The sequence below is a fragment of the Castor canadensis genome, chromosome 10 (genome assembly GCF_047511655.1).
Source record: "Castor canadensis chromosome 10, mCasCan1.hap1v2, whole genome shotgun sequence".
NCBI classification, from domain to species: domain Eukaryota; kingdom Metazoa; phylum Chordata; class Mammalia; order Rodentia; family Castoridae; genus Castor; species Castor canadensis.
The window spans coordinates 50162404-50179704 of NC_133395.1; the positions used below are offsets into that span (position 1 = coordinate 50162404).

The 17301-nt window shown below is 32.3% G+C and overlaps 1 protein-coding gene across 3 annotated transcripts in view; it reads right to left on the reverse strand.

Annotated features, from left to right (window-relative positions):
* Positions 1-17301, reverse strand: part of Pcdh17 (protocadherin 17) — a 97188-nt gene that overhangs the window by 19451 nt on the left and 60436 nt on the right. For 2 of the 3 annotated variants that reach the window (XM_074043290.1, XM_074043289.1), the window contains exon 4: positions 405-488. The exons of the other annotated variant lie outside the window; for it this stretch is intronic. In XM_074043290.1, coding sequence (XP_073899391.1) covers positions 405-488 — 84 coding nt within the window. The remainder of the gene's footprint in view (positions 1-404; positions 489-17301) is intronic. 3 annotated transcript variants of the gene reach the window in all.

The following is a 17301-nucleotide window of genomic DNA, read 5'->3' on the forward strand; positions in this document are numbered from 1 at the left end:
CCAAGAAAAATAACCAACCCCCTCTTTCCTGCACAGCCCAGTCTTCACGCTTTTTCTTCCTTAGCATTTCCTATGTTATTTCTGAAGTGAAATTAGTAAAAGTGGCAAACTTTCTTTATATGAAATGATTAAAAATTGGTCCACTTAAACTCACTTAAAAACAACAAATATGAAAAACCCTGATTTAAGTCAATATTTAGAGTTTAATTTCCACCCTTAACACTACATACTTTTTCCTAAAATCCTAGTAATATCAATGCAAAAGTACCAGAGTAAATCATTCTTTTAAAGAAATAAGGTCTATAAATTCTGCACTGCAAATATATAGTTATATGAGTGCCATTATGTAACAAATAAAATTCGGACCACAGAGAAGAAAGCTAGCAGATGAAGAGATTGCTCACCTTGAGGAAGCAGATCAACAGACTGAAGTCTAGTTGTGATGGTGTGTAGGGTGAGGATAGCAAAGGAAAGCAAAGTCGGGAATGCTTGAAAAATAAAATATTTTTTAGTTAACAAACAGAAAAACCAAGTGGGAAAAAAAGGGCCAACTGAATCATGAATCCTTCTCTATTGATTTTAATATCTACATCAAAATTCCTGAGATTGAAGTTCCTAAAAGATATGATCATTGACATTTTCCCAGATACATAAAATTTAGTTGTACTGCAGGAAAATTATTTTTAGGGAGTTTTCCAGGTTAAATGAGAAGGAAATGATGCCAAGTAACTATATGAATTCCTAGGTCAATGGGAAAAACACTCTTGTCATGATGATGCAATCACTTATTCAAACTGAGATAAACAATGTTCCATAGTAGTGACTAAAAGATGTAAACAAGAAATACACCAAAATTAAAGTCAGAAACAGTCTGTTCTATAATATTCTTGGAGACCAAAGCTACAATGACAACATTTACTACATCTTAGTATTAGTTGCACAATATATGTTGTTTGGGATTCAAAACAATAGACTGTGTAATTTTGCCCTTTAATCAGTTACCTAATATTTTAGAGTGTATTTTAATAATGACTATATGTGTGTGTATGTGTTTGTATTCTGTTTGGTAGCAACTTCCATACTTTTTGCCTGACATGAAAGATGTGTGTAGTACAAAATTAAGGACATGCAATGTATTTTTCACTTTATTATGCTTTTTATGAGCCTCTAACTTAGGTATATTATGAACATGTATAATCGATGTACTTCTTAGACTAAAGAAAAAAAGAAAGCAACATTTTGTTTTGCATCAGTGTTATTGAAATGTGTGGTGAATGTAAGAAGTCAATTGCTGTCTAATAAAGTTCTGCCAAAAAATGCCTGTTGGTGAGCAAATGACACTTCATCTTTAAAATAATCTCATTTTCTAAGTGTCAAGCTTTATTCAACATGTATTGCTTTCCCTTCCCCACCCCAGAATTTAATTGTGCAGGATTCCAGTGTAAAACAGGCTGGAGTAAATACAATAGGCAGTTCAAACATTTTTCTCACTGTTGCCCTACAGATATTCCTTTAATTTCTTTTTCTTTTTTCCCCTGGCTTCATGTTTAATTTGTGTATGTTTCTCTCTTATTCTAAAAGTATACTACCACAACAGATGGGAACACCTGAAAATAAGTCTGCCTCGTACATATGCTTATATTATGTCTATTGTGATATTGAACATAGTAAAGGGAGCGTTAAACATACGGAATATCTGATTAGGGTTAGGAAAAATAATATGTAATTCACATTATTACCATGGTCAACTTAAAAATCTGTAGTTCTTTCCAAAGATATATACAGAAAAATTTATAGTATATGAACTCTGTTTATTCTTATTCTGTTATCAGAGTAATTGTCTTTTCTGCATGTGACGTGGTTCTCTTAAATTTTCAATCCTATCAACAACTAGACATTTCTTTATCTGATAATCATTTTTTATGCAGAAAAGCTATTTACAGACACTTGGTAACAATTCAAATTCAATAGTTATCAATATCTAATGTATTTTTAGATACATTAAAATGTAATAGTTTTAAAATAATATAACTAGAGTTACATAAAGCATAGAACTACTTTAGTCAGAAAAATACATGTTGTCTAAGTTGGAGGAAATCAGCCCTAAGCTGTGCACTAAATTGGATACTGAATCTCCAAAATTAATGTCCACCACCCAGAACATCAGAATATGACCTTACTTAGAAACAGGGTGTTTTCTTACATAATGACATAGGATGAGGTGATGGTGGATTAGGGTTGACTCTAATTCAAAGAGTGATATAAGAAAAGAAAACAGAGACATGACACACATGGAGAACACCATGGGGCCATGAAAGCAGAGAATGGAGGAGGGTGTTCTGATAACCACCAGAAGCTAGGGAGAAGCAAGGAAGAATCTTCCCCTAGAGCCATTGAAGAGTGCATGGCACCTTGATTTCGCACTTCTAGTCTTCAGATTTGTGAGAAAATAGACATCTGTTGTATTAAGCTACACAGTTAGCAGTAGTTGCTACAGCAGCCTAAAGAATCTTATATAGGTTGTCAAAAAAGAAATGTTAAAATATAAAATACCCCCAAAGGGAAGAAACACCTGTTGAGAATGGCAATGGGACAAATTTTTAAAAAATTAGATTCTGGAAAGGTGAAATAATATTGAAATGACAAAATGAAAATGTTATCTTTCGTTTTATAGTCCATAAATTAACAATTTGGCCATAAAGATAAGAACAAAAGCTAAATGGATATCACTGACCATAAGACCTGACAGAAATCATCCAGTAAACATACACATAATTTTTCTGAATGATACCAAATGTTTTGTATTACAGTCTCCAGATTATGATAGCTCATCTTATGATTTTTTTTTACTTTAGGAGTGTACAAAAACAATATGAATTCAGTGGATACCATACTTTAGGTTTTGAATTTTGATCTTTCCTGGACTAGTGATAAACAGTATGATATTCTTGTACTAAGTCACAGTCCCCAGTCAGCCATCTGATCACAAGTGTAAGGTGAACAATAAGTACCTTATAGCTCACTGTGTTCCCAACAGTGATGTTTAGTAGGGTAGGTGAATTAAATGCATGTTTCAATTAATGTTATACTGAACTTTGGGATGCTCATGTAGGATTCCAACTACAATGTAAGTTAAGGAGAATCTATAGAATTTTTTTTCCTAAGGCCTATAAATTAGTGGTTCAGCCTGCTTATTTTCTAAGACTGCTGAGGCTTTTCCTTTCAGCTTGTATTATTGATTTTATGTAGAGCATATCACGTTTTAGGGACAACTTTGCTTAGGATGTTTCCTCATGTACTAGCAGTGATTAAATAAAATTTCTAACTAAAGGTGTGTGTACATATGTGCAAAGCTATGTGGGTTAACAACCAAAAACATCACTTCAAAGAAAACATACTCTATATTTGTAATTATGGCATCATACACATGCATCTTCTTAGTCAGAAACTAAATATGGACAATGTAGAAGGATGACTTAAGTAGAGGATATTCAGCATTCTCTTAAAACAGGCATTTATAACTTTTCTACATTTTGGAAAATGAATGCTTGAACAATAAAGATGTTCCATATTTACACATTTACTGGAGACATTTGACTTCATGGAAAAAAATAATAAGATATATTTTCCTTTAAAAATATGATGCTGAATTTCTGCACAATATATTTCATATTAGCAATTGTTATACATATTACTAGCAAAGACATTTCTAATTTTAAAAATTGCCAAATATTTTCAGTCTGTTGTGGACTGGTTACCAAAAACCTTACATTATTTTATAACTGATATATAATATTCACATGCTCTCAGTAATTGTAGAGCCCAAGAATTGATCTAAGTTATATAATACTCCTCAAAGTATTGAATTTAATGGTATTTTAAAAGCAACAACACTATCTAATATGCAAATGTAAGAAAATAAGTCTTATTGTTTTGTGCTATTGTTCACAGTAGAATGTTTCTGCCATGTTATTTTAGTTTCTTTAAATGAAAAATCAATGCATGCTTTATTGTAGCAGAGCAAATTACCCCTTGTCACTTGCTTCAAACAATGCCTTCCAAGTACCGTGCCCACATCTTAGATCTCAGTGGTTTGAGGGGTAAAAATTTGAGTCACAGAACCAGGCTTTAGAATAGGGAATAGCTATTAAATTAAAATTATTCCTAATATTTGTCTATCAATCATTTTGATGACCCAGAAATATACTGGCAAATTTGATTTAAAAGAAAACAGTTTATATTACAAGAACTATAATCAAAGAAAAAAATGTTCAATGATTTTTGATTTTCTACAGAATTTCTTCTGCCTACTGGGCTGCTTTAGTGAGCAGATTTCGTTATCTGTAATGCCTACCAGAAAGTCATGAAGACATAATAAGCCATATAATCATCATTATCCCTGAAAATGGCTATAAAGAAGAGAGAAATCACTAAAACCCTTTCACTTTGATGTCAAAACAAAATAGCACAATGACAGGTACAGACTGGTTTGTGATTAAATTTCAGACTACAAACCTATATAATTCAATTCACATTCATTTAGTCTAAGATTAGGACAGGTATCTAAGAATGTAAAAATATCTAACAAAGTCATAAATAAGTCTGTGCTAATAAATCTTTAATTTTCTTACTCAACAATAGCAATAACTGTAAAATGAAAAAATTAATCAGAATTTTTATTCTGACAGTATGCACATGTAACTGCTGGGCTGTGCAATCAGAAATGCCGAGCTTATAAGAATTCTACAATTAAAGTGAGTTACTTTCTGAAGTTTACTCATCATTCCAGTTTTAAAATTTAAAATTTCACAAACATAATCAAAATTTTGCTACACAAAACTAAGACCAACATAAAGAGTTTGCCAGGCACTGGTGGCTCACGTCTGTCCTAGCTACTCAGGAGGCAGAGATCAGGAGGAACGTGGTCAGAAGCCAGCCCAGATAAATAGTTTGCGAGACCCTATCTTGAAAAAAACCTTCACAAAAAAAGGTGCAAGAGTGGGGTTGGGGGTGTCTGGTAGAGTAGCTGGAGGTGTAGGCCCTGAGTTCAAGCCCCAGTACCACAAAAAAAAAAAAGCTGAGTTAAATAGACTTCTAATTTAGCTTGCAAAAACATGAAAACATGCTAAATTCATAAGATAGTTGAATTGTGGTAGTCAATAAAGTAGTAAAACTAGCTTGAGATAGTTAATTTGAATTCCTAGCAACATAAAAAATAAAGCATAGTAGGAAGTAGCAGAGAGAAATACTAGATCCCTCCTCCGAGGCGCAGACATGATGATCTGAAGATGTATGAAATGAGTTTGATTTTCTCCAATTTTCTTTTCCCTCCCTTTTCTTCATCTTTTTTCTACATAACACTCTTTCCTACATCCCAAAATTTATTTGATTTTCATTATTATTCCAGTTGGAAAATCCTATCTTGGCTTATTTACTACCTGTAGAAATTCTCTGTGCTCCCAAAATTACCCATACGATTTTCCTTTCTTAAGAAAACTTTCTTTAATGCCAGTCCTGATATAATATTGAATCTAAAAGCAAGTGCTGATTAAATTATATCCTAAGTCATGTGATTTACAAAAATTAACAGGCATCTCAAGTCATAGAGAAAAAAGCACATAAAAATAACTTTGGTGACATAAAACTTGAACAAGACTGAATACACGTATGCACATGTGCACATATATCTCACACACACACACATACACTGGGAGAGACTGAATATACATGCACACACACACACACACACACACACACACACACACACACACACACTTGAGGAGAGAGAGATGCAAGAAAGGCCAGTATAATCTCAGCATCCCTGGCTGTGTCATTTCTAGTAGCTACTTCCTTCTTCCCACCTTTTGAACTCACTATTAGCCCTAAGGGTTCAGGACAAGGCAAAGATAAGGAGAATAGAAAAGTGTTTTGCTAGGAGTCTATGGGTCATTTAAAATCGATGTACGTGGGCCATATACAAGTCAGACATTGCTAGTCTTGACCCATACTGCTGTGAGGGTTTTTTTCTGCTGACTGTAGTATGTAGAAATGAAAATGGAGGCAAGGAGACAGTAGTCAAACCATCCTTTCACTCTAGCTACCTGCTCTGTTTGAGATGAAAATTTCAATCCTGAGAGAAAGATTTTCACAAATACTGAACAAGTGTTTTGCTGTATATTATCCGGGAAGGGCAAGATTGAATTTGACAACCCCCCAAGTTCCACTATAGGTGTTCTATACAACATCTCTAAAGCTCTAAATTAGTTCACTTCCTCATCTGTAAAATGGGGAAGCTGCTCTAGGGTTGCTGTGGGGCCCAAGAGAATGCACATGTGCAAACCGCTCCTTGAAAGCACTCAGTAAATGCTATGGTAAACTTATTCTGTGGTAAGATTGACAATTCAAGAAAAATCCAATGTAATTCAGACAAAAACTCCATTTGAGTGTACACCTTTTGCAAATGAAAGTTCTTTATTTTTGGACCCCAGTTTCAGTATCACAGAGCAAAACACTTGCTATGCACCAACATGCCTAGCATTTTTTCCATTGAGGTGGGGTTTTGTGAACTTTTTTGCCTGTCCTGGCCTGGAACCATGATCCTCCCAATCTCAACCTCCCAAGGAGCTAGGATTGAGTAATCACTGACATGTTTTACAATTTAAAACATGAGAATCAAATACCTCTAACAGGTGTTAGAAAGCCCATAAGTACTCATTTACTATACTCTGTCTTCAGGTATCCTTAAAAGGCAAAATCTGAGAAACACCAGAAAGGTTGATCAACGTTTAGAAAGCATGTCTGATGTGTACTATAGGAATTCTTTTTCCACTCCTCTGTTTATGAAACAACAAACAGGGAAGAAGAAAACACAAGGTAACCCTGTGACAATGTAATTTGATAAACTATGAAAGGTGAGACAATATCGAAATGCATTATGTATGTGCAGGTAGAGGATATGATATGTATAGAAAGCTTTTGAATAATGGGGGATGGGAAAGAAGGGATTGGGACAGTAATGGAGGGGTTGAATGAATCAAAGTAAAGTATACTTACTGTGAGGATATATCGAAAAACCCCTTTGAACAGTGACATAGGAATTAATAATGAAAGACAGGACTTAAAATGGGTACCATGTGTGTAGGGGGTACTTAAGGAGGGGGAAGGTGAATGGAAAAGATGAAGGTGAGAAAATATGGTTAATGGTGTTCACATACATATATGAAACAGAGCAATGAAACCTTCTGCAATTGCTTTAAGTGGGGTAGGGATGAATTGCAGGAGTGGGGGGGAAGTGTGGAAATGACCTAACCAATGTATAAAGTAAGGACATTTGGAATTGTCACAATGAATCCCCTTTGTACAATGAATATATCCTAATAAAAATGAAGGAAAAATAAAGATGATGTTAGATGTTGACTTTGTTATGATTATTAAATTTTCTTAAAATTATTAGCATATAATAGTTGTACAATGGGAGATACACTGTGATATTTACATAAGTGCTATCAATATATTTTAATTAGACTCACTCCCTCCATTGTTCTCCCTGCCCCACTTCTCAGAACAATTTCAACAAGCTTCCTTATCTTATTTTCATACATAAATACAAAATACATCCACCATATTTTCCCTTCTTCACCCTTTCCTTATGCCCTCCCCACTCCCATTGGTCTCACCCTTGGAATGAACCTGCTTTACATTCCCTTCCTTTTTTGTGTATATTGTTAGTCTTAGTCTTATTTTATTACTCTCTTTTATTATTCAACACAGTACATTATGTTATATTATCTTCATACATAGATGAAATGTTTCAATATTTTTCACTCTCTACTTTGATATTTTTAGCAAACTAAATTCCATCTCTAAAAATTCTTTTCTACCAGATCTTATACAGAAGGAGAATAATGAAGGTTTGTTTTTAATCATTTACATTCATTATCTGTACATGTTTTATTGACACTCAATGAAATAGTCACAGAAAGAAGTATGTTATTTACCTTTTAATTGAACTTTATGGAAGGAATCTCATTTTCAGAGTTGCTTGTTTTGAATTTTTCTACTCTACCAAATTCAAGTTTCTATGTACTTAACTGATTTCTCACATACAGAATGAGTTATACTAATATGTGTATATTTTTCCAAAGGTGTTTGGGTGATATTGACACAGCTCTAACAAATAAAGAAAATATCCATTCCCACAACCCAACTTCTTTTATGTCTTAAAACAAACATATCCAGGTAAACTTCTTGATTTGAAGCTATTGTGTAGTTTGAGTATCAAAAGAGATTTAATTACTTGGGAGAGTTTCATGTTTTAGGGATGGGAGGAATGTTGGCTATCACGCAATAAAATGTCTGTTTTCAGATAAAATTAAAGTTAAGAATGATAAAACAAAATTTATTCTCCTGATGTCGGTCCTGGTCTTTCTCCAACATTACATAAGCCAATATGTCACGTTGGTACAGTCACACATAGCAACTTGACCGCACAATGTATTTTCTTAACCAGGGCAATTTTGCAAGTGACAGGGGCTACAATTAATAATCATGCTGGAAAAGAGGTATAAACAAACAGAGATTTTTCTGTTTTTTTTTTTAGATTTGCTTTTTTTTTTATTGTGCTGGGGTACATTACAGCATTTAAAAAAGTTCTTACAATACATCAAATATATAACACTTGAATACAGAGATTTTTCTGAGCAGACCATGGCATATGATAACCTTACCTAAAAGGTAAAGAAATACCAAATCCATCAATAGCCTTTGTTTTGCCTGAAAAGTCATTTTAAGGAAATAAAACAAAACTTTCATTTGGGTCCAAAAAGCTTAACATTTAGGAAGTAATATGAATTTTTAATGTGTTAAATTTGGAAAAAAAAAGTTGTAACTATATTGACTGACTAGTTTCTATCTCTACACATAGAAAACCATGGTAGAAGTGTTCATTGTGTTTACTGGAAACAAGAGGTACTACTCTAAACAAAATGAGTAGGAAAAGCTGTATAAAATATTAAGGAATATATTTTTAAAAAATTATAAAATATAGCAATAAAAATGTATCTTGCAAAGTCTAGTACATAGAGCAGCTAATAAAGAACAACACATTTTAAAAAATAGGTAAAAAGAACTTGGATCCAGAATGAAAATATTAAGTATGCTAAAAGACTGGAAATTAATTACATGAAACAGAAAGGAGAATATAATGTACAAATGTGATGAAAGGATTCTTGTGGCACTCACTGAATAATCAAAGGATGACAGATCAATAATTAACATTATAAATATAGCTAAGAGAATAGTTTCTTGAAAAGTCAGGAGATTAACCAGAAACCTACATCTTTTTTCTAATTTAGGGAAGAAAAAAACAGGAATATGAATTGTTTAACACCTACACGCACACACATACACACATACACACATACAAACTTTAAAAGCACAAATCAATGAAACATAACTAAGTATAAACTTTCTAATGTCTCTTTTGACACATCAATGCCTACAAGGGAATTCATACACATTGCAATAATATAAGCCAAAACGGTTCAGATATACAACAGCTAGTAATTATCTAGGACACTAAAAGATCCTGGCAATAGTTAATCTAATGAATCTCCCATTATCTCTAATAGTTCAGTTTTGTGCCTTGAGCTAAACAGTTGTCAGACTGGAGCTCTGTTTACACATAACTGAATCAGAGTAAGGGAACAAAGATGTCAAGTCTGGTTTAGTTTTTTTTCTTTCAATTTTTAACAAGGAATAGTTAACTGGTATGATATTCTGATTTTTTATGTAATACTAAAGTTCGCCTTCTTTTGCTTCCTCGTGAATATATACTTTATAACCTGAAGGTGACTGCACATGAGTTCTTCAGTTCTGAAAGCTGACTTTGGCTGTATATAAGGTATCCTGATTTTCCTTTCTCTGTGAACCAAATGAATCAGCTTCAGAGTAAGAAGACAATATACTGGAATATTTTTGAACGGGACACAGTATTCAATGGTTTTTGTGTAACAGGTAAATTCATTTCATTATATGGTACTCAAAAGGAGTAATTGAAATTGTGAAAACCACACAGTGCTATCTGGTGTTTTTCAGTGGCAGGAACAGGAACAATGGTCCAAACTGTAATTGATCTCTGTTTTCCAGGAAAAGCAAGACAAAGCAGTAAGATTTTTTATAAACCACGGAAGACTAATATTTGACCTATACTTTTTTTACTTCAAATTATGAATTTATGTACAAGGGATTCTATAGCCTTAATTTTCCTATCTGGTCAGGACATTTTTTCCCCAGAAATATCTCCCACAAATGGTACTTAAATAAATAATACAGGAAGGACGTGGGGTCATTAAAAGTAACTAAACAAAACAAAGAAAAATATTCTGCTGTATATATCTCTCCATATTTATATGTAGAAATGCAACCAATTCAATCAACTCAGAACAGTTTGGAAGCCTATGACAGACAAAATACATCAAAAGTTAAAGTAAAAATCTTACTTGATAAAATGCCTGTGCACAATTTTATGCCAAAATATACTTTGCACTACTTTACCAAGGTTATAGGTGGTCAGTCACAGAATTCAGGTGCTCCACTGTGTGATATGCTCATACATGGAAGTAACTAAAGAATATTTGCGATACTAAACTACGTTTTAGTGTATCTGAAAGAATTATGTAAATGCAAAGTAGAATTATGATCTATTTGATTTCATATAACAAAGACATTTATATTTATTTAATATACATTACCCCAGACTAGGAGATCTGGCCTTGTGTTTTATTTTTGATCCCTTCGAACTTTCATTGTAACCATAAACATAGCCACTTGTGTTTGAGGCTGTAGGATGTTAAACATATGGACAATGTTGTATTTCCTTATTTGTATACAAAAATTTTTTCTTTAATTCCGTAACATCTGACTTTGAAGCTAGGTAAAGTATGTAAAGAGAGTTATTTTTATCCAGGCAGTATGTTTTGGTAACAGTGGATCACAGTTACCTTGCGAGAAACGTGTCGTTTTTAAGTCCAAATTTCAGGTAATACAATAAGAGAGATATTCACATCATGAATATAAAAAGCAGATTCTTAATATCATTTAACCAATATTGCTTGTTTGGAGAGATCATTGCATTATTTTATGTACAAATTTTACACATTAGGTGTAAACATGAACATCAATCCAAAAGCACAACTTTAAAAAATTCTCTAATATCTCTTCAAGAGAGGAGCAAGTCACCTTAGATTTCTAGCATGGAACTCTCATGCACAAATTTGCTGCAACATGGCTACCTGCCTAAAAATAATTTTTTATGAGTAAATAAGGACTACTTTGTATAACCATGGACAAGAAAGAGTGGAAAGCCAGACTAAATCCATGGGGTTTTTCACTTGCTGCAAACAAGCTCATGCACTGAAGGAAGAGTCATCAGAAACCTTAAGCAAATGCTCTAAAGGATAGAAAATTGTCTCCCAAAACATGGACTCCCTACCTTAGAAAAGCACATGGTCACACTTGAAGCAAGAATTTCCTAATAACTTCTTCAAGTCTACTTAACAATCCAAAAAAATTAAGAATTATTTAAAACAAACGAAGTGGGCAATTATCAGTTTGTTGAGAGTGTCAATCACCTGAAGATGTGGGAGGAATTTAAACAGATGAAAAGCATTGCTCACCTTCATATTTGATTCCTTTCTTCTCCTAACAGGCAAAAACTTTAGCAGCTTCCCTGCCATTTAAAAGGAAAAAAGGCTTTTTTCTCATTGTGAATCTCATTTTATAAATCTTTTCTAATCTCTATTGTTATTACTTAAAATGTGTAAAATCTTGTGTCTTGTTCAAAAAAGAGAACCACTAACATCTTTTATCCAGTGAAAGTGATAAAAATAATTTTAATCTTGCCATTAATTCTTTGAAATGTGTAATATTTAACTGTATACAGTTAAGATAGTCTGCAAAGAATTAAATACAAGGCATTTAAAAATAGTCTGATTATTTTCCTCAACTGTTTTTTGTTTGCAAAAAGTATGTATCTGTATTTCTATTTGAAAAAAAAATGTCATTTTCTATTTTGCTGTGGTTCTTTCAATTAATATGGTTTTCTTTCTTTAAATGTTGGGCTAAATGCAATTAACTTATATTAAACTTTAAATCTAGTGTTTTGAATATGTAGAAAGTAAGAATAATTTGACTATCTAAAAATAAAAATTTAAACTATGTTATATACCATCTGCAAATTTTTCTGCCTTTTAGAAAATAATAACCAATATTTTCACCCTAATGTTGTCTATTGAAATTTATAAGTAGCTGGTTTGGATAATCAAGGTAGCAGTTACAAGTAAAATATAAATATCAATTCCTATTTCTAGCTAAGGAGAAGTGTTACAATAATAATAAAAATGATAATCATAATATCACCTATATAGAGTTATAAGGTTTACATAAATATTCATATATATCAACAGACTTGAACTTCATCTCAGAGTCAATTGCTATTAGCTCTGCATTTTAAAAAACATCCAGAATCCAAAGAGCTAAGGGTACTTGCTCTGCATCAGAAGCCTACAAAATTAACCAGAACCCAGGTTTTCTGTTTCATTGTCTTATTGAAACAGCAAGATATACTGGGTACAGCAGAGACTTTAAGTTACAAAGAGTGCTTGCTGAGCTATAATCTATCTCTTTTTTTTTTTACTAAAGTGAGAATAAGAGCTAATTATGAAGACAAGTGATACGGATAAAGGGATCGATAGAGACACAGTAAATTTCAGATATGTATTACCTCACATTGCATCATAAACTTAAATTTGCCCCAATTTCTCAATCCAAAATTTATGTACTCAGAGAAGCTTAATTTTTTGAGGAAGAATGTTAATTGCCAGACTACAAGTTAGTTGATTTCCTTTGAAATAATTGAAAGAAATACACTTATTTCCACTGAAAACACAATTTAACTTTAGAAAACAATCTTCTCCCTCCCTCTCCCTACCTTTTCCTTCCTTTCATCTTTTCCAGTTCTCCCTTCTTTCTTGTCTTCCTCAATTCCCCCTTCTTTCTTCTCTACTTTCTTTTTTCTTTCTTCTATTTTATCTTTAATCTCAAACTTAACTCAAGTGGTGTTATATTTAAACCTGATTTAGTAGGATCCCAAAACCAAGAAGGTAAATTAAATTTGCTAATTGATAGTTGATAATTTAGAAGCAAACTAATCATGATGGTATCCCTCCTTCTTTACAATTACTTAATTTTTTTAATTAGTAAATTATTCAAATACTTGAAGTTATTGTTTTATACCATTGATTCTACAATAGAGAGATGATAGCTCAACCTTCCCTTCTCCATATATTTTATTTTACTGATGCTTTTGGTTTTATTTTTCCCTTTAATGTTGTTAGGGGTCAGAGTACATTGTGGCATTTACAAATGTTCTTACAATGTATCAAATATATCATACTTGAATTCACCCCTTCCACCATTCTCTTTTATCCTCTTTCCCCCCCATATACTTGATTTCAAATCATTTACAAGGAAAACATAATTGTTTTCATTTTTTCAGGTAGTGGAAACTTGTCAAAATTCTAGTCAATTGGATAATTAAGACTTTCGCTTACTGTAACAAAAGTGTGTTCTACTTGGCAGGTACACAGAGCAGCTATCAAGTGGTTAAAATACAAAACATTGAAGTCTATATGGCACAAAAGGCTAGTATCTTCCTCATCCTCCTCAGGGAATTGCACAAACAACTCCTGACCCAGCTCTTTGGGCACAAAGGAGTTGCCACCTAATTCTAATCTTTGATTAATATACTCCAGGATGATACATCTGTACTTCTGCCATGGCCTATATAGAATATCTCTGAGAGCTGGGGAAAAATAGAGTACTAAATTGGAGCAATTATCTACCATATTCTGTAACTGTTTTTTATTTTGTAACAAAATAGAAAAAAAAAAGTTAACATTTTTAAAATAATCAAACACACTGATCTAAGGAGAAAAGACTTCATTTTGAGAGGATGTCAAAAAAGAAAATAAAAATAATAAAAAATAAAATTTACCATTATTCAGTCTTTATAAAAACTGAAAGTAGTATTGGGTGCATTTATTCAATAACACATGAATTCTCACAGATTATATTTTGGGATAAAATTTCCTTTTGACTTCAGAATTTCCTAACAATTTCTGGACCTACACTTTTTATAGATAGTACTATATATGAGAATGCACATTAAGATAGTCCTTCAGAAATCAAAAACTTGAATGTGGTTGATGTGCTCACTGTAGAGGAATGAATATAGTAACCTTAAATTGGCAGAAGTCACTATGGGAAGGGGACTAGGAAGTAGTGAAGAAGTCTGGTAGAGAAAAAAACAACTTGGGTTGTAATATACATATTCATGGGAACAACACAAGGAATCTCTTTGTATAGCTATCTTCAGCTCAAATTAGAAAAAACACTACATTTTTCTTTTTATCTTATATAGTTTTTCTGCAACAAAGTAGAACAGGAGGGCAGAACAGGTTCTGACCAGAGGCATGGGCGGAGGGGACGGGGAAGGTAGCCCAAATAATATGTACACATGTAAGTAAATGTAAAAATGATAAAAATAAATTAATAATATATATATATGAAATCAGAAATAAAAGGTAGCCATTCATTCTTTTCAAAACATTTTCATAGTTATTACTCACTAAATTCTAACCATTACTGTTTATGCTAAGTATGCAAGATCCTGCTGAATAATCTTTATTAGGAAGGAAAATCACTGTGTAGCTATCTTAAACAAGCAGGAATGTCTTATTTTTTTTCTTTTTTCTTATGCAAAATCAGAGAACAGGAAGGCAGAAGAAGTCCTGTCTGGGTGTTGGTACCAGTGGGGTGGGGGGAGGTGGGGAAAGGGTATAGGAGAGCAAATATGGGGCAAATACTGTATACACATGTGTGTAAGTGGAAAAATTATACCTGTTGAAACTATTTCAGGAATGGGGGGAGATGAATTTAAGCATGATATATTTGATATATTGTAAGAACTTTTGTAAATACTACAATGTACCCCCACTTAGCACAATAAGAAAAAAAGAAAAAAAAACAGAATCTTTATAAGAAAATAGTTATTATAATGTTGCATTTATATTTTGTCCTAAAAATTATTACAAGGATAATCCCTGTCAACAGGGAATTTTTAGCAACAAAGACCTTTGGCTGAGAAAACAGCTTAGTACTTATATACTTGGAATAATTTACTCACTTCTTGCTTTCACATCTTGACAACTCAGTCAATATGCAATTTTGCACATCAAATACAACTTTATTTTTTATATAACTTATCTAAAGAGAAGTATAAATTTTTAAACCAGATGTAGTAGTACATTACTATAGTCACAGTATTTGGGAATATAGGGTCAGCCAGGTCAGCATAGTAAGAGCCCATATAGCATATACTTTTCTCTCCATATATATATTCAGATAGTCTAGATATAGTTATCTAGTCTATTTATATCTAGACTATCTGTCTGAATATACACATATAAAATATTTATAAACACATAATACATATATATATATATAGAGAGAGAGAGAGAAAGAGAGAGGGAGAGAGAGAGAGAGAGAGATATTATAAATATCCAAGATGTGTTGCTTAAACTTTGCTTGTATGCGATTCTTTATGTGGTTGGCCTAAAAAGAAAATATTTCATTAAATTCTGCAATGTGGTCTCTGAGATTTATGTGCCTACAATTCATAAATTGGAAGTATCCTTGCAAACTATTTTGATTTTAATTGGTCCCTAAAGACATAACTAGCATAATTTTACAGGAAGAATGGTACTCTAAAAACTTAATAGTTTGTAAAAATTGAGAAGAAATTCAAAATTCATGTAACTGTTTTTTGAAGAATATGCACACTTCAAAAAGATAATAGCAGATTATAAAATGCTTCCAAAGAACATTAAAAATTCCTAATCAATTGAGAAAATGATTACTTGGAATGAAATGTTGTGCAATAATTTAACCACTCATAAAAGATATTTATGTGTAGCTGAAATCATTTGAAATATAAAACCCAAATGATTAAACTATTTGATTACATTTGCCATTGCCAACTATTATACATAAGATCCACGTGAACTCTAACCTTCCTGTAATACCCCAGTAATGTCTTGAAACTTAAAAATAAAATATGAGAGAGTATCGCAGAATTTTTATAGCTCTGAATCTTGAAATTGGATAAATTACTTTAAGGAAGGGATTTTTGGGTCCTAACTCCCACATATACCTAAGAACTTAAATGAACATATAGCATTTTTAAAAAAAATGGTTTACTTCAAATGCTATTTCATTTCACAATGTATTATCACATCAATACGGAAAAAAGCTGATCGGCATTTTAGTGTTAACCTTTTCCACTTCAATGAGAGCTAGCTTCCTTAGCATTCGAAAGCTGGAAATAGGTAAATGTGGAAGTACTGGTAATAGGCAAGACCCTTGAGATGAGTACTCAGAAACTGTGATCCTGCATTCAGGTTGTATCAGGGATTTCTTTTGGGCTATGAGAAATCTGAGAAATTCCAGTGTCTGCTTCTTCAACTGAAGAAATCCTTAAACCTCCTACAAGTATATCTGTGTGTTTATGAGAGAAAGGGACATATAATAATTGGATTTTTGAAAAGTCCAAATAAATATAAATTCAAAGATTTTACCATATAGATAATACTACTGCAAAATGTCTATATGTCTGTGTTCATAATTTGTTTTTCATTGAAATGGTAACTTTGAAAATGAAATTTACTTTTATGAGCTAATCTTGGAAAACAAGCATTTTTCCCTTTCACTTTAAAAGGAAAGGCTTGAAATAGAGGCTGAAAAAAGAAGAGTGTAAGAAACAGAAGAGTAATACTTAATTTAAAATAGATGAATGTTAAAATTAAGGCTAGTTTGTGGATTTCTCTTTTGTTCTGCATTCTGCTAATTCATTTGATTTTGCATCTTTTTGCATTGCTACTTTCAGGGGTGCATCCCATTAACAAGATATAAAATTTAAAAAAGCATTTTAAAACTGTCAGATGGAGCTCTTATAGATATATATATTATATATATAAATTAAATTATAGAAATAGCTGAACTAGCTTATGGTGAATCTTCACTGTTTTAACACGGAGGCTTTAAAATTTTATTTCAATGTGAATGAAATCTAAGAGCAGCAATGTCGCCCCTAGTTTACCTATGACACAATAAAAAGTAAAACTTTAACACAAATAATTAGCTATTGATAAACCAAGATATAATCTAAATTAATAGTCAACTGAT